Genomic DNA, 21,663 nt, shown 5'->3' on the forward strand with positions numbered 1-21,663 from the left:
AAGTTGTTAGTGTTATATTAGTAGACAAATAATATTTGTTCGAAAGAGTTGGGGTTTTTGAGAGGAATAAGAAGTGAACAAAAAACTAGGTTTTTGAGATTTTTGTGATTCAAATGATCCTCATGTCGTAAAGACAATATAATACACATAAACTACAACAATGATCCAGATTTGGCTTACTTTTTGGATTATGAGAGTGATTGTACTCAAACTCAAAATCTACCTCAACCTCAAGCTGATGGATTTTACAAGCCAAATCCAGATGATAAATACAATGACGGTGGGAACCTTGTGCTAATAATACACATATATACGATGTATAATATCCTTTTTTTAGCTTCAATTCTTTAAAAAAATTGAATTTTTACGAACTTTTTCGGAGTTCAGTTTTGGATTCGATTGTACACTTAGTTGCCGAATAATGCGCGGGAAGAACGGTTTGGCCTAATAGAGATATTTTGTAAAAGGATCCCAACTTTTGTGTCTAATAACGGTCTGGGTTCTGAAAGATGCAGTTGTGTCCAATAATTTCAATTGAAGATATGGATGTTCTCATTGTAATATCTTGTTTGTTGTTGGATTTCCAGCACCATTGCTTCATCTGGAAGGAGTGGCGGCATGAATTTTGCATCAAAAAGAAAAAGAGTGGAGGCATGCATGTATCTTCTAGCCCTTACTCTTATAGCGGTCCCCTCAGAATTCAAGATTGATCAGTGGGATGATTAAAGGTTAACCCCAGCTACCTTTTATTCGAAAAGAAAACCCTTACCACCTACCTTGATTTCCAAAATGGGTTGGTGTTATATGGTTTCTCGTTTTTATAAACAAGTGTAATAGAGAAATCAGTACAAACCTTTGATACATGGGGCCATTCAACAATTATATTTCTACGCTCTCTTTACACCCATGTGCACAGTCAGAATTTTATTTTGACCTATACTTCGAAATATAGAAACCGTACTTCTAACAACTCTGACTAATATTATGTTGGAGAAAAATGAGTTTTCACTTACAATACTTTGGTCTTGGTGTGGTTTGATCTTAGGACCCGAGGGTTCTATGGATGCTCACTCATTTCTTTGAGTGAATGAATCTTTCTTTAGTCCCACTTTGGGTATAATAGAGAAGGAGCTCCACTATATAACCATATTCATATGGATGTATTGACAAATGAGGGTGAAGCAGGTGGGGCGAAATATACATTTTTCGACCCATACATGTGCGCGTAAACCACACACCAAGTCACGTATTTAATAGAATTTATTTTTGCAAGTTTTTTCTTAAAGGAATTAATTCAAAAAATATTTTATTAAGAGTTTTATTTATAGAAAAATTCTTTTTATGTGTTTAACTTGTTTTTGAAGAAAACAAATACCTAAATTGATTTGCAAGTATATTCTCATTTAAATACAACTCGAAAATCTGTTTTCGTATATACCGAAAATTCTTCTTTCACTCTAGGGTTTCTCCGTTCGTTTTACTTCCATCACTGTTGCTAAGTTCAAGTTTGGGTAGCTTGCATTGTGCGAACACGAGCTATATCTGGCAATCTTATCCTGGACACATCTTCGTTGTGAGGGGTTTAGCATTACTCATCTCGAGTATTGAAGTAATGTTTGATGTGGTTGTTGTAGTATTAAAGATTCGAACTCTAAGACTTGTTAAGATTAATTTTAAAGGAATAAAATAGAGAGTTACTGGGTCTAGGATTCGGCCAAACTCATATCAATAGGTTCAATTATTCATTCTCAACAATTATCGCTCAACAAATAAAACAACATCGACTCTTATTTTTGCCAAGGTAGATCCTCCAAACATTAGTTATAAATCGTAAGCATGGGACATCAAACATCTAAGCAAGCATGACCCATCTAATAAAATGATAACTAATTTTTTTAAATCATATTTCAATTAAATTTAATGCAAAAGTCATATAAAAAATAAAATAAAATCACCCATGTATGAAGTTCGTCTTCCTCCGTCGACCCAGTGTTGGGGTTTAGATTCTCATGATAAATACACACTCAAAAATATAATTTGTGTCTCAAATGGTATTTTTATTAAAGAAAACTAATAATATAATGAATCTGCAACGCTGTATTGGCGTTACGGAGTTCACTGTTACAATAGATGTTGCAAATTTAAAATAAGAGTACCAAACTGACTGTTACAAGTACTGTCAGTAAACGACAGTTCTCTGCGACAGTCAGTGGACGTCAAATTTTTTCTTCTTCTTTTTCTCGCTGCAGAAGCAGAGAAGTTGCTCTGCAACTCTCTGTTTTCTTCCCCGAACTCTCGATGTCCTTCTAGGATTCCCAGCAACTTATTTATACCCATAGCGACTCCAAATCTCTCGAGTAAATGCAAAATATTTTTGATTATTCTCCATGCAAGGTACGGGTATTTTCTTCCTTTTTTTTATATCCTCACGCGCTCTGCTGGTATTGACATGTTCCAATTACTTTGATACACGACTCTTGAATGAATTGAACTCCATCCAGCCACATGCTACCACCAAGAATATCTCAACAAAATACCAAAAATATCTCTCGAGAATATTCTTTCACTGTTTCAACCAATCTCCACGTTGCATCCATATTTGATCAATTCCAACACACATACCTTCCCTGTTTGAATGAAACAGGTCATTCTGCAACCAATTCCGACCAAAAATCCGATTAAATTTCAGCCAAATCACTTCCACAAATACACGCAGATACAGTCAAACCCGTGAACCCTATTTTCTTTGGATCCAACTATCCAGCCAACCTGGATTGATTCTAAGACCCTTACCGGCCATGTTTCACCTAATGGAGTTATCCCAAACAAGTATAGCCATTAAATCTCACTACAAAGCTTCGAATTCTCATACCCTAATCTGGTCCGTGAAGAACAACTTTCCCGCCAAAACTGTGTTGCTTCAGATCCATGATTCTAGCAAACCCAGCCAAAATTTATGAATTCCATCAATCATACCAACCCTGTTAAGCTTTAACAGACTCACCCAAGAAGTTTCAGCGATTGAATCTCATTATTCACACCACAAACACAAACCCTAATTATGTTCCGTGAAGTTCAAAATTTCCCGCCAAAACTCAAAATTTGAATTGTTGAAGATAAATTGCCCCTATCCTGAACTGGGGTGCGAACAGCAGATGCCTTTTGGGGTGACCTGGGGTGCCCCTTAGTAATTGAGGTGCCCCTTATCCAATGGTGAGAGTCTGAATAACACGTGTCCTCCGGGGTACAAAAACCACTTTTCGAGCAACTTTCTCCAAAAGAGCTTATTTCACAAAAACACCTACAAACAAGTTTATTAGTGATAAAATGAGTCCCGGCTAATGTATTTATGGGTGAAAATGTGTCGCACTTTCGTGCTCATCAAATTCCCCCACACTTACATTTTGCTAGTCCTCGAGCAAAACAGAAAACTGACCCGCTACACAGCTGGTCATATAATAAGAGACATGGAGAGACCCGCTACACAGCTGGTCATAATTTTTTTTTTTTTTAAGACCCGCTACACAGCTGGTCATATAATGCAAGAACAAAGAAAAGACCCGCTACACGGCTGGTCATAACCCTAACAATCATTTTTTTTTATATAGACCCGCTACACAGCTGATCGTTTTTTTTTTTTGGAGACCCGCTACACAGCTGGTCATACACATGCAAGGAAATTCCTGAAAAAGAAAAGTAAAACGTTAACCACTCCCCCACACTTAAAAATTACATTGTCCTCAATGTAATTAAGTCATCCAATGCAAAATTTAAGATGGGAAATCCATAAGATGAAAAATGTAAACGAAAATATAAAAATAAAAATAAAATAAAATACACCTACTGGAATGTACAAAAAAGGATCCCCAAAAATTAACAACCTGAAAATTTGGGGATCGACCCAAAATACAACATTTGTAAATGACAGCTTCACACTTATGTTATAACGTTGCGGAGACACTGAAACTATCAAAAACAAAGATTTATCCCTAAACCAAGTTTTTACTGCACAAGGAAGTGCGTAAAGAATAAAATATAGAGATACTATTGGGACTGGGAAATTGTCAATTGGCTCATGCACGGTATTAGAAACAGGGACGTCCTCTGGGTATTTGGATGCAAAGTATTCCAACAATTTTTTTGAAGCACATAATTCTAACCCTAAATTAGGTAACTTTTGGAAGTCTAGGGGACTAGAAACAACCTCTAAGTTGGGTGAAAGATCTTGCGAGATAGGTTCTTCTAATAAATCAGACGAATCATCTACACAATCATTCACAGGGTCATCTATATATTCAGTATGGGACAGAGAGTCACTACATGATTCATCATCATCAGCAGCAAATAATCTTTGACATTCAAGAACTCTCAATCTTTGTTCCAAACTAGGTGGTGTGTGTTTATAATACTTCTCGTATATCTCTAAAGGAGATTCTTCACTTACCACATGTGGATCAAAAACTCCATACCGTTGCCTCTGCATGTATTCAACAAGCGTCATCTCAGATGAGGATGCATGCTGATTTGAATTTCTACGCTTATATTCTGCCAATATCATCTTAGGTGACGTCTCCTCGGAAGAAGTCATCATCCTCAAAAATTCCCTGAAAAGAAATACAAAAAGAAACACATAAAAAGAAAAAAATAATCTAAAATAAAATGAAAATACTGTACAAATAATAATAAAAAAAATAAAAAAAAAATAAACCTAAAAATTAATCTAAAAACAAATCCGCATCGGCGGCGCCAAAATGAAGTAATGTTTGATGTGGTTGTTGTAGTAGTAAAGATTCGAACTCTAAGACTTGTTAAGATTAATTTTAAAGGAATAAAATAGAGAGTTACTGGGTCTAGGATTCGGCCAAACTCATATCAATAGGTTCAATTATTCATTCTCAACAATTATCGCTCAACAAATAAAACAACATCGACTCTTATTTTTGCCAAGGTAGATCCTCCAAACATTAGTTATAAATCGTAAGCATGGGACATCAAACATCTAAGCAAGCATGACCCATCTAATAAAATGATAACTAATTTTTTTTAAATCATATTTCAATTAAAATTAATGCAAAAGTCATATAAAAAATAAAATAAAATCACCCATGTATGAAGTTCGTCTTCCTCCGTCGACCCAGTGTTGGGGTTTAGCTTCTCATGATAAATACACACTCAAAAATATAATTTGTGGCTCAAATGATATTTTTATTAAAGAAAACTAATAATACAATGAATCTGCAAAGCTGTATTGGCGTTACAGAGTTCACTGTTACAATAGATGTTGCAAATTTAAAATAAGCGTACCAAACTGACTGTTACAAGTACTGTCAGTAAACGACAGTTCTCTGCGACAGTCAGTGGACGTCAAATTTCTTCTTCTTCTTCTCGCTGCAGAAGCAGAGAAGTTTCTCTGCAACTCTCTGTTTTCTTCCCCAAACTCTCGATGTCCTTCTAGGATTCCCAGCAACTTATTTATACCCATAGCGACTCCAAATCTCTCGAGTAAATGCAAAATATTTTTGATTATTCTCCATGCAAGGTACGAGTATTTTCTTCCTTTTTTTATCTCCTCACGCGCTCTGCTGGTATTGACATGTTCCAATTACTTTGATACACGACTCTTGAATGAATTGAACTTCATCCAGCCACATGCTACCACCAAGAATATCTCAACAAAATACCAAAAATATCTCTCGAGAATATTCTTTCACTGTTTCAACCAATCTCCACGTTGCAGCCATATTTGATCAATTCCAACACACATACCTTCCCTGTTTGAATGAAACAGGTCATTCTGCAACCAATTCCGACCAAAAATCCGATAAAATTTCAGCCAAATCACTTCCACAAATACACGCAGATACAGTCAAACCCGTGAACCCTGTTTTCTTTGGATCCAACTATCCAGCCAACCTGGATTGATTCTAAGACCCTTATCGGCCATGTTTCACCTAATGGAGTTATCGCAAACAAGTATAGCCATTAAATCTCACTACAAAGCTTCGAATTCTCATACCCTAATTCTGGTCCGTGAAGAACAACTTTCCCGCCAAAACTGTGTTGCTTCAGATCCATGATTCTAGCAAACCCAGCCAAAGTTTATGAATTCCATCAATCATACCAACCCTGTTAAGCTTTAACAGACTCACGCAAGAAGTTTCAGCGATTGAATCTCATTATTCACACCACAAACACAAACCATAATTATGTTCCGTGAAGTTCAAAATTTCCCGCCAAACTCAAAATTTGAATTGTTGAAGATGAAGTGCCCCTATCCTGAACTGGGGTGCGAATAGCAGATGCCTTTTGGGGTGACCTGGGGTGCCCCTTAGTAATTGAGGTGTCCCTTATCCAACAGTGAGAGTCCGAATAACACGTGTCCTCCGGGGTACAAAAACCACATTTCGAGCAACTTTCTCCAAAAGAGGTTATTTCACAAAAACACCTACAAACAAGTTTATTAGTGATAAAATGAGTCCCAGCTAATGTATTTATGGGTGAAAATGTGTCGCACTTTCGTGCTCATCAAGTATACCCGTGAACTAATGTGTTAAGGACAACTTGTTGAACCTGTGATTCTGTCTTCGTCAAGTCGTTTCGGTACAGTTGTTTTGATTCAGTTTTTTGCATATTATTTTGAGACATCTAACGTGCTGTTAATTGTTGCAAGACTCCAACAGTGATAAATGACCATATGCTTCAGAGTTTATTCAGTCGATACGTGAAGCACTGAAAGTCTTTGTTGTATGTTTTGATAAGTATGTTAAGTCTGATTTTGAAATAAATGGTTGGTTGTCAGCGACAGTAGCAGCTGTAGAAATTTCTTTCTCATTTTGTTCCCTGCTTGAAGCTCAAAGCATAACGTTGCAACCGTGCTTGGTGAAGCTAATGAGACCTTGCATGAACGAAGTTCTAAAGATGCATATTGACCATTTTAAGAAAGTTGTTGGTATTTTCACAGCAACTAATAGTTGGGTACTCGGTAAATACCTTATTTCAGGAATTCTGAATGAGAGAGCCTTTCCCATGATAACTGGTCGTGAACTGGAATATTGCATGCTCACTAACAGCGGATTGAAATTAACATCAATGCTGCAGGTGTGTTTGAATTATTTCTGCAAGTAATACTACAATTTTCCTTGGTTTGACAGCCATAGTTTTCTTGGTATAATCAAACATAAAAAAAAAACGTTATCGCGTATGTTCTAAAAAGTTCTCTAATTATGTTCAGGGTATCATTAGTGAAGTTTTGCCACTAATCGACCTTCAAATGGAGATCTCGGTTCTCAATCGACTAATGGAAATCTTCAGATAATATATTGAGACTCTTGTTAAAGTCATCCCTTATAAAATGAACATATTAGATGCAGGCGGTTCAACAGTAATTTTGGCTCAAGATTTATCCCAACAAGTTTTTGTGTTGGAATATGCACTTGTAGATATTTTCTCAATCAATTTCAAAAGCATATTCATGGGCAATCAGAATTTCGGTTTTGAGCCAGAAAATATGGGTAGCCGCGGGAAGGAACTTGATAACTGGATAGTTGAGATTCAACAAATATCAAATCAACTCACCACCCATTTATGCCATCAATTTTTGCATAGAGTCATGTCTCCAGATGCTGGATCAAGGGTTTGTGCAGAAGCTTATACTGATAGTCAAGAAGACTTCGAGTTAAATCAAGATTTTTTGCCTTCTTTTGTATTTCAGGTATCATGTTCTTTCATACTCCCCAGTGAAACTATATTTATTGTGTTCAAGAGAATCTTCTAAGCTCAATAACAATTTTCCGTGTTAAACATGTTGCATATGTCATTCTTCAATTTCCCTGAATACTTGCTTACCTCTCTGTGTTAATGATGGTAGTGTTTCTAGAAATGAGAGGATTAAAAATCTAGTTAGAGATATCTTTGTTACTGAAGTTTGGCGGGTTGAAGAACTATTGAAAGAATTGATGGAGACTGTTTTTGTTTGGCTTTCAAATTGCCAATATTTTTGGAAAGCCATCGAGGATAAATCGACTATCAATGTCCAGCAATCTCGAGGTTTCGAGCAGGTAATTAGTTTATCCAGCATTAAACTTATAGCATAAAGTACAAATTATTTGACTTTCGAAGATATCTACTTGGCTCATTATGTTTGGGTGGTAATCTCGTTGGTGAGTATGAAGAGATGTTAGCATAACCGTGTAGTTGGATATATATTTATCTGTCAGCCATGTTCATTGTTGTGTAACTTGGTTGTTTCCTATCATTGCGGCCGGTAACCACCAAACGAATTTCTCGTTCACAAAATTCTCCACCGCTTCTTTCCCATGCAACAGTTTATTGTGGACATGCACTTTCTGGTGGAAATCTCAAGGTTTGGAGGGTTTATTTAAAGATTCAACAATCCTTTTATTTCCTAAGGATAAAATCCTATCTATTCTTAGAACAAGAATTATGTATAATAAAGATTACCATTCAAAACTCTCGGCAAGGGTTTCAGAAAGATATGCTGAAAAAATGGCATGTGGTCCTTCCATACTCTTTGACTCTAATGGATTAAATTGAAACAGAATCACCTCTTGCAATAATATGAATCTGTCATACTCCATGATCGATTATGAAAAAGAGTTTCACAAAATTGCTCGTACCTGTGCAGAAAGACACATTTTGTGACTGAATTGTCCTCAATTTTCAATATTGCTGGTTCTCGATTTTCTACTTATTATGGTGTTTTATGTGTTTGTAGGTATTTTTGGAAAATAAACATTTTTGGAAAATTCGGCTCGAAAAGTTGGTATAGGCACCCGGAGGACACATGTTATTCGGACTCTCAGTTTTGGATAAGGGGCACCTAACTGATAAGGGGCACCCCAGGGAGCCAGCTGCTAATCGCACCCCATCACTGGTTAAGGGGACTCCATTTTCTTCCTTGATTTGAAAAGAAAAATTGGCGGGAAATTTGGTGTCAACGGTAAAGGATTTATTATCTTTAAGATAAGAATATCTAATTGCCTTATAAACATGAAGTTTTGAAGAAAAAGGAAGTTATCTTGTATTAAACAAAAAAGATATCCTTAGAAGATTTTATCTTGGATTTTATTCTGCGAATTAAAGAAGATATGGGTTTAGTAAAGAAATATACAGAATAAATAGATGGAAAAATTCTGAAGATATTTTTAATTAAAAAGAAGAAGATTTTGGAGTTATGGAAGAATATATTTGAGTAATGTGTATTTGTGTGTATAAATAGAGAGATAGAGAGCACATTTGGGGAGGCCGGTAGTCCGGAGCCAAGAGCGTTATTTCATTTGGAGTTTAATATTTTCAATTCTATTTTCTACTGTTTCTGATTATTTTTGTAATTTCAGTTTTAGATAACCAATACTAAAACTGAAATTACAAAAATAACTAATACTAAAACTGAAATTACAAAAATAATCTTTTATCAAGGAAACAATTTCCCGAAGCAATTTTCCATTTAGTCCGACAGAATGACTAAGATAACTTAATTCTTTTATCAAACTGATAGTGTATTTGCAATCACTTATTTCGATAAGATTGATGAGTGCCAAATATTTTATATATTTATCCCTTTTTGTTGGCATTTAACTCATATTTTGTGCATTAATTCTACATTTTATCCCATATTCTGTATTTTCATTGTTTTCAAGAATAAATATTTTTCTTACTTAATTTTGCATTTTTAGGTAATAAATAAAGTCTGGATGACTTGCGGAGCGGAATAGAGCAGAAAAGTAGTGAAAAGCCAGGAGGAATTACGCAAGGAAGCCGTGAAGAATGATGTGCGGAAGACCAAAAGGGTAGAAATGGGCTCAAGAAGGAAGAATTTTTCTTAAAGAAGATATGGGCTTGGCATACCCAAGGCCCAAAATCCTTACCCAAACCCATTTTCTATATCCATACCCGCCTCCATTCTCAGTCGTTAGATCGGATTCATCTCATCATCCAACGGTCGCTCCATCATCGTGCATCGAAGTCTGAAGCTCCTGCCAAACACTACAGCACCTAACTCCATCCGGAGCCGTCAGTTTCGTTGTATCTCGTAATCTAACGGTCGCTCAAGATTTATCCCCATCTCGCCGTTAGATCATCCATTAACTACGCTTTCCCGGACCCACCAAGTTTTTGGCGCCGCTGCCGGGGACCATTTTGCATTTAAATATAATATCTTTGGGCCTGCCAAGTTTTTGGCGCCGTTGCCGGGGACTTGGGTCTGTGTTTTTTATTAGCTATTTTTGCATTTCACTGCATAGCATTTGCATCTGCATCTGCTTCACTTCTTTTGCTGTTGGACCTGCTGTTCTGAACCTGTTTTTCCTCTGCTGGGACGCCACCAAGGAAAAGAACCAAAGCCCAACTGGGTTTTTGCAACAATATCAGAGCAGCTGGGCTGTGCTTAAAAGGTAACCCATTTAAGAGAACCCGAATTGTGGGCTTCCAATTTTTAATTGTGGGCTTGTAATATTAAAGCCAATTTTTGGGCTTTTTATTTTCTGTTGGGTTTGTAATTAATTTTTGTGGGCTTGTTTGTTTAATTTGTGGGCTTGTATTTAATTTTTGTGAGCTTGTTTAATTTGGACTTGTATTTTGTATTCTGGGTTTTTAAACCCAGCTGAGATTGTAACCGATCACGCTAGGTTAACTCGTTAGTGGGCCGAGTACCCAAATTCTAGGCCGAGATTTTGGACTCAGTTTCACCAAACGTTTTCAAACCAGCTGAGCCAAAGCAAACACAAAACCAACAGTGGGCTTGCTCCCATTCAAAAAACCAAATTTTATTTTCTTTTAAAAAAAAAAAAAAAAAAAATCAATCAAAATTTTCTTTTGCTCCCAATTTTAAAACCAAATTTCTACTTTGCTCCCATTTTTAAACCAAATTTTCTTTTTCAAATATATCCCATCAAAACCAAAATTTTCCCATAAAAAACCAAATTTTTGAAAACCCATTAAAACCAAATAGTGGGCTTTGTGTCTTTTCAAAATGGGCCAACCTAATGCTCTCCATGAATACATGTATCCCACAATAAAAATTCCATCATCATGTATTGTGTTACCTCAAACCAATGACCTTTTTGAAATAAATGCAAGCATGATACAAATACTTCCTATATTTCGAGGGCTCGATTCTGAGAACCCCTATACTCATGTAAAAGAGTTTGAACAAATTTGCTGTACTATGCAGCCTGATCATAAGGCCGAAGACTCTCTGAAATTGCGTTTGTTCACATTTTCTCTAAAAGAAAGGGCCAAAACATGGTTTTACGGTTTGAGACCACAATCAATCAACACTTGGGACCAACTCACAGATCTATTTTTCAGAAAATTCTTTCCACATCATAGGACCATCGCTATTCGTCAAAGTATCAATTGTTTTGTCCAATTGGATGAGGAAACTGTTTTTCACTATTTTGAACGTTTTAATGATTTGTTGAGCGAATGTCCGCACCATGGATTTGAGAAGTGGAGACTTGTCGTCATCCTCTATGAGGGACTAGACTTTAAATCTCGAACCATGGTTGAGTCTATGTGTAATGGTAAGTTTATTGATAAATCTGTGGATGATGCATGGAATTTTTTAGCCGAGATTGCAGAGAAAACCCATCAATGGGAATCCGTTAGGGAAACAGGAACAACACCACATGATATGAGTCACCCCCATGAATTAGAGTTTTATTCTTGTAATAGCTCCGACCTTAGGATTGAAAATTATCCTAGATTGCAAAATCCCTATCATGATGATGATGATGACTATGATGTTATGTTAGAAGAACATGTCTATACTGAAAATGTTATGGAACCTTTGGGTTCAAATACATTAGGCGTCTCTGCCCCGACCTTAATGCATGATATGTCTTCTAGTATTCCATGTGATGTTTCCCCTGATGAGCCGATACACGAGGATAAATCTGTTAATGATGTTGATGACTCTGATTGTGATCTTGCTAATGTGATTGATGATTGTAAGCATGATGTGACATGTATAGATGATTTAGGAGATTTTGATTTGATTGATAATGATGTGCCTATTCTTCTACATAAGTCACAATCTGATGGCCCTCCACCCAATCTAGATTTGGTTTGTACCGATATTGTAAAACCAATTTTTCTGAAAATGCCTAATCTAGGTTTGGAACTGTGTGCTTCCCAAGTCCTCTTGGACTATTTTTCATCCAAATATAATACATTTGAGGAACCACAGTTGGAAATAACATGTTTGCCCGTCCCTAGCACAGTCCATTTCGAGTTAGACCTCGTACATGATGAACCCCCAAAAATGCGCGATTTTGTTTTCAAAACTATATCTTCTGTAAAATCCAGGTTTGGGGGTAGCTCATTTTGTTTCACAGTTTCACGTGCATTTTTTCCATTTTATTATTGTGTGAAGCTGTTGAAACCTCTACACTTTGTCTTTTGGGTTGATCCTCAACTCTTTAGATTGTTAGTGTATGGTGAATTTTTGTATATAATCCAGTAGATAAAATTTCTTAAAAACCTTTTTGTTCCTTTTGTATATATTTTGATAATCCAATATGATCTCGGCTGACATATGTTGGATTCTTGCCTTGAATAACGGAGTTCTAATATTGCTTTCGCCGAAATCGGGTATTCTCTTTCCTTTTTCTCTACTCAACATGATCCTCTTCATATGTTGTATTATAATTTTGTTCATATTTTGAAACATTGAGGACAATGTTTAGTTTAGGTTTGGGGGTATAGAGTAGATACCACGATAATATGCCATAATTGAAAACAAGAACTCCTTCTTTTTGAAAAAAATGAAAAATCAAAATTAAAAATTAAAAAATTAAAAAATCATAAAAAAATGGAGCTCATTTACCTTGAAATGTTGACTCTTGTGCAAATATGTAATTTTTAGGAGTCTTAGTCTAGATATTTAGGCACCCTGATTCTAGCACAATTCACATAGTGATAAGAAATTTGCACGCGCACGATCTACCAATACATGTATGGCCTCGATCTTCAAGGTGTTTGATAGGAAGTTACGATTGCCAATCACTTTAGAATACTGAACGAAACTTGACTAGCTTGTTATTTGGTTGTTTGGGATAGAAGGTGGAGGTTACATTAAGAAAGACAACCATCGAATTTAACTGGGTGCATCAAAAAGGGCTACCTCTTGCAAAGTGTCATGTAATTTTTTGTTTCTTTTTGTTATGTATCAAAAGAGCTACCATATGTAAAAATCAATTTCAAGTTCTTGTGCAAAAAAAAAAAAAAAAAAAAAAAAAAAAAAAAAAAATCAGAAAAAAAAAAAAAAAAAGAAAATCAGAAAAAAAAATCAAGTATTTATCAATTCCATCCTCTCTTGTTCCAAAAATAAAAGAGAGTAGTCAATGTAAATAAGAGTCATGTAAATAGTCATTTTGTTGTTTCATTGTAATAAGCAAGGAGGGTGTATGCCATTGATGTACAACGCGAGTAATTGTGAAACACCTCCAACTCATTCACAATTCTCGTAAAGTCCGGACAGCTAGCTAGATTTCGACCTTGGTTCTTAGCCTGAGAAACTATCTCTTGGTGATTAGTAGTCATAACTTCAGATCTTTCTTTACACATGTGTAGATACACTTTACACTCTTATCACATGTCTTTTTTTTGTTATCAGTGCTAGGATTGTGCCTTCGATAGCTAGATTGACATCTCCATTTTGTTGTGAGCTTAACTGACTTGCACATGTCACATTTGATGGAATCTGAGCTTATATTTTGACCTAGAACTTTGTAGGTACGTTCTAAGCAAACCTTCACGAGACTTCAACTCGTCCACTAGGGACACTTAGTGGTTTAAAAGGCTTAGTGCATACGCTAAATGCATTCGAGAGACCAGCGACAGTGGTATAGGTAGGATTTCCTTAGTTTTGTTTTACTTGAGGACAAGTAAAATTCAGGTTTGGGGGTATTTGATGAGTGCCAAATATTGTATATATTTATCCCTTTTTGTTGGCATTTAACTCATCTTTTGTGCATTAATTCTACATTTTATCCCATATTCTGTATTTTCATTGTTTTCAAGAATAAATATTTTTCTTACTTAATTTTGCATTTTTAGGTAATAAATAAAGTCTGGATGACTTGCGGAGCGGAATAGAGCAGAAAAGTAGTGAAAAGCCAGGAGGAATTACGCAAGGAAGCCGTGAAGAATGATGTGCGGAAGACCAAAAGGGTAGAAATGGGCTCAAGAAGGAAGAATTGTTCTTAAAGAAGATATGGGCTTGGCATACCCAAGGCCCAAAATCCTTACCCAAACCCATTTTCTATATCCATACCCGCCTCCATTCTCAGCCGTTAGATCGGATTCATCTCATCATCCAACGGTCGCTCCATCATCGTGCATCGAAGTCTGAAGCTCCTGCCAAACACTACAGCACCTAACTCCATCCGGAGCCGTCAGTTTCATTGTATCTCGTAATCTAACGGTCGCTCAAGATTTATCCCCATCTCGCCGTTAGATCATCCATTAACTACGCTTTCCCGGACCCACCAAGTTTTTGGCGCCGCTGCCGGGGACCATTTTGCATTTAAATATAATATCTTTGGGCCTGCCAAAGATACAAATAAAGATCATAATAACAAATAAAAGAACAAACAAAAATCTTCATGCTTACTCTTATAGGTTGTACAAGTCTTATGGATTTGCAAGATTCTTTCGCTTTTATCTTTTGTTTGTTCGTTTATTTGTTATTTTTGTGACAAAAAGGGGAGACATATATGGAATACAAAAGTGATTTGCAATCACTTGGAAAGGATATATGTGTGCTTGAATGTTATGACTAACGAAAGAGTAAAGCATAGACTGGGGGGGGGGGGGACATATCATCATGATGTGTAGTATTTCATACTACAAAAAGGGAATAACAAATATGTACAATTGAATATTTACCTAGCTTACCTTTAGGGAGAGCAAATTTTTTTTTATTCAAATGTCAACATCGCATTTATTTTTGAATATATGCAGGTTATTGTGTTGTTGAAAGAAATCAAACATATGAAGAATAAATTATTTTGTAATTTGTTTATCTCCATATATATTAGAGTTTTATCACTAAAATTGACAAAAGGGGAGATTGTTATAGCATAGCTCAGTTGAACCCACCAAGCATTGGTATGTCAAGTTTGGTTGTCATATTTTAGTATCAAAACTCATCCAGAGTCTCTTGATTAAATACTAGAGTCAACTTCGTTTAGGTTAGACTATAAAGTATAAGAATGTTAGGACATACAAGTATTACTCTGAAGACCTGAAGAATGAGAAGAAGTAACGACTATAACAAATACATCATCCTTCCACTTGAGATTAGTAATATTGACTTGATATTGTTTCCATTCCTAAGTATCTTTCAAGTCGTGCTACACTGAAAACATAACATGCGAAGTTCTATATATTTGTATATAATACTCTAGTGATTAGATTTGGTCATAGTATTATGATCAAAGTATCAAGGAAACATATTATGAAGTATAAACACTTATCTTTTGGAATTTCGTAAATACAACATCGACATAATCTTTGTAATTGGTTACTTGATCATGTATAAGACATAGGTATTGATTTCATCCTAGGAAACCTTGTATTATTTGGTTTAAAGGAGTATATGTATGAACTTTTTTTCATAATCAAAATGGAAATCGTGATTGGTATTGTTCTTTATTGAATATCTTTTGAATGACCAATGGAAGATGACAAGGTAGAACCTATCTTAACTTATGTTGGGACTTAAGGTATAACCGGTCATAATCTATGATGTGTAACAAGTTTTAATCGGTCACAAGATACTTTGTGAAGCATGGTATAACCGGCCACAAGCTACATTGAGAAGTTAGTTGTAATCGGTCAGAAGCTACCTTTTGGAAGCATGGTGTAACAGATCACAAGATAATTTGGTAAGTTAGTTGTAATCGGTCAAAAGTTTCTCTGGGAACCAAGGTGTAACCTATCACAAGCTAACTCGGGAAGTAAGGTGTAACCAATCACAAGCTACCTCTTGGAAGCAAGGTGTAATCGATCACAACCTAGTTTGGGAAGCATAGTATAACCGATCAAAAATTACATTGTGAGTTCGGTACAACCGATCTCAAGGAGAAAACCCGAGTTCCCAATATTCACATATCTCTTTATGTTTTGTGTAAAGCTTGGAATTACGGTTTGCTGAGAAAACTTCTAGATGTCGACATCATTTGAACATGTACATAAAATCTTATCATTTTTTGTTCAAAGATATTCCTTGATGCTCAAGGTGATCCCTAACCGAAATATTGAAAAGCATTTAATTATGATTTTTATAATATATGTTTTAATTACCATCAATTAAAACATATCCTTTGGAAAGTATTATTAGTTAATGTGCCAGACTAATAATAGAAGTTTTCAATGAAAGATTTCGGAAATATTGGTTAACATTAATTATAAATAGGAAAACCGAAATCAAGTACTTATTGCATATCTTGAGAATATTTTTGTTTTGGAATATCCTTATTGTCCAAACAACCTTGGTGTATAAATACTTGAGTTTTCATTTCTTGCAAACTCTCCTAAGAGCCAGGCAAACTTCATTCTTGTTGTTTCTGGTGTAGCCATCTATCCGGAGAGAAAAGATCCATAATTAGGCGAAATCTCTTACGACCGCTTGTTTAAAGACTTTTGTGGGATCAAGAATCTCTACGAGTACCGTTGGTGGGAAGCTAGATAATTGCATTGTTATTGTAGTTTTCGATTATTGATTTCATTGACTAACGATTATTGAAACTTTGATTGCACCTAGTTTGTTTATTCTTGAGAACCTTGTATTCTGATATAAAACTCACTTAAACTAGATCAAAGTATCGACGAGATCTTTATAACCATTTTCTGATCTAAAGACATCTTGTGATAATCCACTGTTAACAGACTCCGTTCTGTGCATGATTGAAGAATGTTGTGATAATCCGAGGAGATTAAGAATGATGTTCTCCAAATGGGAGGGAAAAAAGCCTTATGCGCTAATGGCTTTACTGGTTTGTTCTATCATAAGCATTGGTACATTGTGGGAGAAGCTGTTGTTAACATGATACAAACTTACTTTGGAACTGGGCATATTGCCAAATTTCTTAACCACACCAACATTGCCATGATTCTTAATTAAAGTCCCCCAAGCCGAGATGGTATCCCAATATATACTTATAGGACTGTGTAACTTCATCTACAGGATTTTGTCTTGGTTTGTTCTATCATAAGCATTGTGACATTGTGGGAGAAGCTATTGTTAACATGATACAAACTTGCTTTAGAACTGGGCATATTGCCAAAGTTCTTAACCATACCAACATTACCATGATTCATAAAGTCCCCCTAGCCGAGCTGGTATCCCAATGTATACCTATAAGACTGTGTAACTTCATCTACAAGATTTTGCCTTGCTTTGTTCTATCATAAGCATTGAGACATTGTGGGAGAAGCTGTTGTTAACATGATACAAACTTGCTTTAGAACTGGACATATTTCCATAGTTAACCATATCAACATTGCCCTGATTCCTAAAGTTCCCCTAGCTGCAGATATCCTAACATATGCTTATAGGATTGTGTAACTTCATCAACAAGATTTTGTCTAAAACTCTGGCCAATAGACTAATGATGCATGCTATGTGATTAGGGGCTTTCTCTAATAAAGCTTCCTTTTGTGCGTAAATTGTCGTTGATGTTGATTCTGCTCCTGAAGCTAGAGCTATCTTGTCAGTTCTAAAAAATCTTTGAAAGAAGCTTACTTATATCATCATTGAAAGTGATTATAAGGATCTTATCAGCTGTTTTTCATCTGGGAGGTTTGATGGTGGCACAATAATAAATGTCATATACAAAGACATTCGTTTTTTCTCTTCCTATTTAGTTGATTGTATGTTTACCTTTTTAGCCTCGGTTATGTGATTTTTTTTCTCGCGCTTTACCATATGGGCCAAAGCAAACAATCCCTCTATGTACCGGATCATTAGACTTTTTGAATTTGCTTGACCATTAAAAAAAAAGTTGACAATGATGTTAGTTCACCCCCTAGACTCCCCCGAAGTGCGGGTCCGACCCTCTGTCTGTTTCCGTCTGATCATTTTGGGTACTGTCTACTTTTTTATTCATTACTACTCCGTCCTTCCTCAGCCAATCCCATTGTTGATTTCATAATCAAAATCCAATTTCTAGGGTTTTACTATTCCCCCCTGACAAAAACTCGTCCCTGTCCACTACAACCCCTCGAAGAAATTTCAGGTCTCTCTCTCTCTCTTCTCTATCTCTACATATACAAACTCCGCGCAGGTTGTTGTTCTTTACACGAGGTCGTCTGATTTTTACAGGGTTTTCTTAGTGGAAACTGAAAGATTGAGCTTCAGAGAGAAACAAAAATGTATGGTATACTTCATTTTTCTTGGCTCTTTATTTTGATTAATGATTGTCTTTCAGTACTGTGTGTGGTTGATTCGATATTTTTTTAGGGTTTACTTGATTTAATTATTTTTTTCAGAACTTCAAACAAGCAAACTTAGTAGATTATTAAATTTAAAGGAACGAGCAAATGTCGAGACCCCAGGTTACTATTACCTTGGGGCATACTGGTCAGGTACTCCTCAAATTTTAGGGTTTTCTTATTATTCTTTATGTTATCAGCTCAACTTTTCATAGTTTTTGGTTCATTTTAACATAATTGTTGTAGGTAGGGTTTGGGTTCTTTTGGTTTGATTATTTGAGATACTTTGTTTGATAATTTGGAGTATTTCTGATTTGCAGGTTGTGAAGAGAACTTCTGGGTCAGGGGAGACATTTCGTTCTGACTATGGAAGTGTATCTGGAAGTAAACGATCAGTAAGAGATAGATTGGGGAACGGAGGAGATCAACCTTACAACAACAAGAGGTATGAGATACAGTAGCGATTGAACTTTACATATGGATGAATTCATTATGCATATGATGATCTTCTTAGATAGTTTATATATGATGGAATTTCATATTAGTTGGTATTGACTTCAATTTGGTGAATGCAACAATAGGTATCTATTGTTCTAACCAAGTTGTTGGACATCCTTTTGGGTGAATACTTTTTTTTTTTTTTTTTTTTTTGCATTTCCCATGCTACCTTTGTAATTGCTCACACTCACAGAAATTTGGGAAAATGAGAGCCTCTGATGGAGAGTTGATCTGAGAAACTTGAAACAAGCCCTGTACTCCTTTGAAAAGCATGCAATAATTTTTTTAGCACAAAGAATCACTGTAATCAATTTGTAGTTTCTTCTAGAACATGTTCACGTAATAAGTGTCTGGTATTCATAATAATAATGAATATATCTTTGCAATGCAGGCAGAAGCATCAAGGTAATAGGAGTTTGGCTGATGGTACTGCAGATTGTAGCAAGCAATGCGTCTCTGTACATCGTTAGACAAGCAGTCCTTAACATTTTAATTCTTGTATCTCTAACAAGCTTCTGACCCTGATATTTAAATGTCTAAAGGTACCCAAGTTAATAAAGATGACCTACGATTCAAACTCTTGCGCAAAAAAGAACTCAGCATGGATCTTCGTGAAAAGTTGTCGAGAACAGTTTTGCCTCCATTGAGAGTTGATCCACGAGAGCGTGAGAGAGATCCAAAGGAAACTGGTCCTATAAGGCGTATGCCTCCTGCAAGAAGTCAAGATGACTTTGAAATGGAATCATACAGGAAGTCTTACGCGGCCTGGAATTTAGATGGGTTAAGGCGTAGATCCCCTGATAGACTTGTAAGCACATCTAGATCTAGAGGTGTTTCGCCGCCAAGGGTAATTGAAGTCCGTCGACAAGTTAGGCCAGTTGAAGCTTCAAGACCCTCTCATATGATGAACAGAGATGTCATTTCTGTTCCGGGGCCAACAACTTTAGTGCGAAAACCTACCTTACCTGTTGAGGGTGCAAAGCCAGTACTCCGGCTTGCTCCACAAACTGCCTCTGGAGTAGTGCAGAAAAGCCCATATATGGTACATCTTGTGCGCCTATTTTCTACATTTTTGTTTATTGATCTTTTGCTGTTCAAAAAGGAAAGAAAAGTTGTCTGTTCTCTTGATGCTAAAATGATATTTACTCAAACTAGCTTTATAAATGGTTAATCGCACTTTGTTGGTGACCAAGCCCAGGTGTAAAATTAGATGTAGTCATACTGAAAACTAGTATATTGCTTTTTAATGGGGTTTGTCTAGTATGTGACGAGTCGGTTAGGACCCTAACCTTCCTGTCTTTTATTTCATTTTGTAGGGTGAGCAACCAGTTACTGTTGCTAGCCTGTTACAGACACTTGGTTTGAGTAAATATTCTATCATGTTTCAAGCTGAAGAAGTAAGTTCTCTTTTTTCATTGTTAGGCGAATGTTGTTTCTTTTAATAATCCAGAATTTGTTGAAGATTCAAAAATTTTACTTATATCCTTAGTTAATCTTCTATGCTTGTTTTACAAATACTTGATTATTGTAATTTTTGTTGCTAAAATTCCATGGACTAGAAAGATTGAAAAAAACTTGCCCATTAATAGATTACTGGTACTTGCATATGATGCATGTAGGTAGGTTTGGTACCGCTCTTTTCAAAAGAAACCTGGAAAAATGACTCCCAGCGTATATCAGAATTTAGAATCCAAGTAACTGTCTAGCTGAACATCTAGATTATTATTAGTTTAGTTAACTGGCTACTGTTAGAAGGTTTGTTAGTTCTTAATATTTGGAAGGGCAATTTGATGTTATTAGAGCCTGTGTGAGAAGCGAAACACATCGATATGGACTAGGAAACACATGATTTAAGCAAGAGAACTTAACTTGTCATGATATCCAATACCATGGCCATGATATTTGTATGAAGGTTTATCAGTGTAAGATAATATGGATGAACAGTTGGATCCTGATATCACCTTTATCCCAACTACAGACTAGTTGCCTATCAAGAGTAAATGACAAATTGAAGTCCTTGCTGTAGTCATAGCTCCGTCATTTATCTGATGTTTTCGCATATTCTATCTCATTTGTAGGTGGACATGCCTGCCTTGAGGCAAATGGGAGACAGCGACCTCAAAGAGTTGGGAATACCTATGGTACCATGTTCTCTCTTCTAAATGTTTCCATTAAGCGTACAGGTTATGTCTAATAACATGCTTAGCTTGAAATGAACTACGGATAATGTGTCTAGTCTACCAATCTAGAAGTTACTGCATTGCACTAGGTGTACAAGTGGCAATTACCATATCCTAGAATTCGTGTTCCATAAAATGAGTTTGTAATGTTTTTCTTACAAGGTCTGTTTTAAAATTGACAGGGACCAAGGAAGAAGATTCTCCTCGCCATTGCGCCTCGTGTCAGACGACATCCGCCAATGTGATTACCATTTCTTCAACAAATATAAGCAGGAGCATCCATCCTATTCCTGTTTCCTGCGTTGCAACCTGTTTCAAAATCTTGTACATCAAATTAATCTTTCTGAGTTTTACTGACAATTTGTGATGAGGGGTAGCAACCCACAAATCTGATTCGATAGAGAATAGATTTTCTTTTTCGCGTAGAAGATTTCTTTTGCTTAGATTCATATACTGTTGTGACAATACGGAGATAAATGGGTTATAGTGTTTACAGCTTACTTCTGGAAGCTCTTGTTTTTTTCCT

General features: G+C 36.0%; 1 protein-coding gene across 3 annotated transcripts; it reads left to right on the forward strand.

Moving 5' to 3' along the window:
* The first annotated feature begins 18,125 nt into the window (after positions 1-18,125).
* On the forward strand, positions 18,126-21,657 carry LOC113276366. 3 transcript variants are annotated; one of them, XM_026525963.1, is made up of 9 exons: positions 18,126-18,263; positions 18,350-18,399; positions 18,517-18,612; positions 18,780-18,904; positions 19,349-19,422; positions 19,500-19,999; positions 20,274-20,354; positions 21,036-21,098; positions 21,320-21,657. In XM_026525963.1, exons 3-9 carry the CDS (start codon positions 18,568-18,570, stop codon positions 21,380-21,382), a joined length of 951 nt encoding a protein of 316 aa, XP_026381748.1. In that variant the 5' UTR covers positions 18,126-18,263; positions 18,350-18,399; positions 18,517-18,567; the 3' UTR covers positions 21,383-21,657. The 3 variants fall into 3 exon arrangements, with proteins under 3 accessions (XP_026381748.1, XP_026381749.1, XP_026381750.1); XM_026525964.1 differs by having other exon boundaries at positions 19,349-19,383; XM_026525965.1 differs by having other exon boundaries at positions 18,128-18,263; positions 19,349-19,362.
* The last annotated feature ends 6 nt before the right edge of the window (positions 21,658-21,663 follow it).

The sequence above is a fragment of the Papaver somniferum genome, chromosome 4 (assembly GCF_003573695.1).
Source record: "Papaver somniferum cultivar HN1 chromosome 4, ASM357369v1, whole genome shotgun sequence".
Taxonomy (NCBI): domain Eukaryota; kingdom Viridiplantae; phylum Streptophyta; class Magnoliopsida; order Ranunculales; family Papaveraceae; genus Papaver; species Papaver somniferum.

Bases quoted from the DNA above. Each gene is read 5' to 3' on its own strand.
- LOC113276366 (XM_026525963.1), top strand. From the start codon at position 18,568: ATGTCGAGACCCCAGGTTACTATTACCTTGGGGCATACTGGTCAG. The intron at 18,613-18,779 runs GTACTCCTCAAA...TCTGATTTGCAG, and splicing joins CCTTGGGGCATACTGGTCAG to GTTGTGAAGAGAACTTCTGG. The intron at 21,099-21,319 runs GTACCATGTTCT...TAAAATTGACAG, and splicing joins AAGAGTTGGGAATACCTATG to GGACCAAGGAAGAAGATTCT.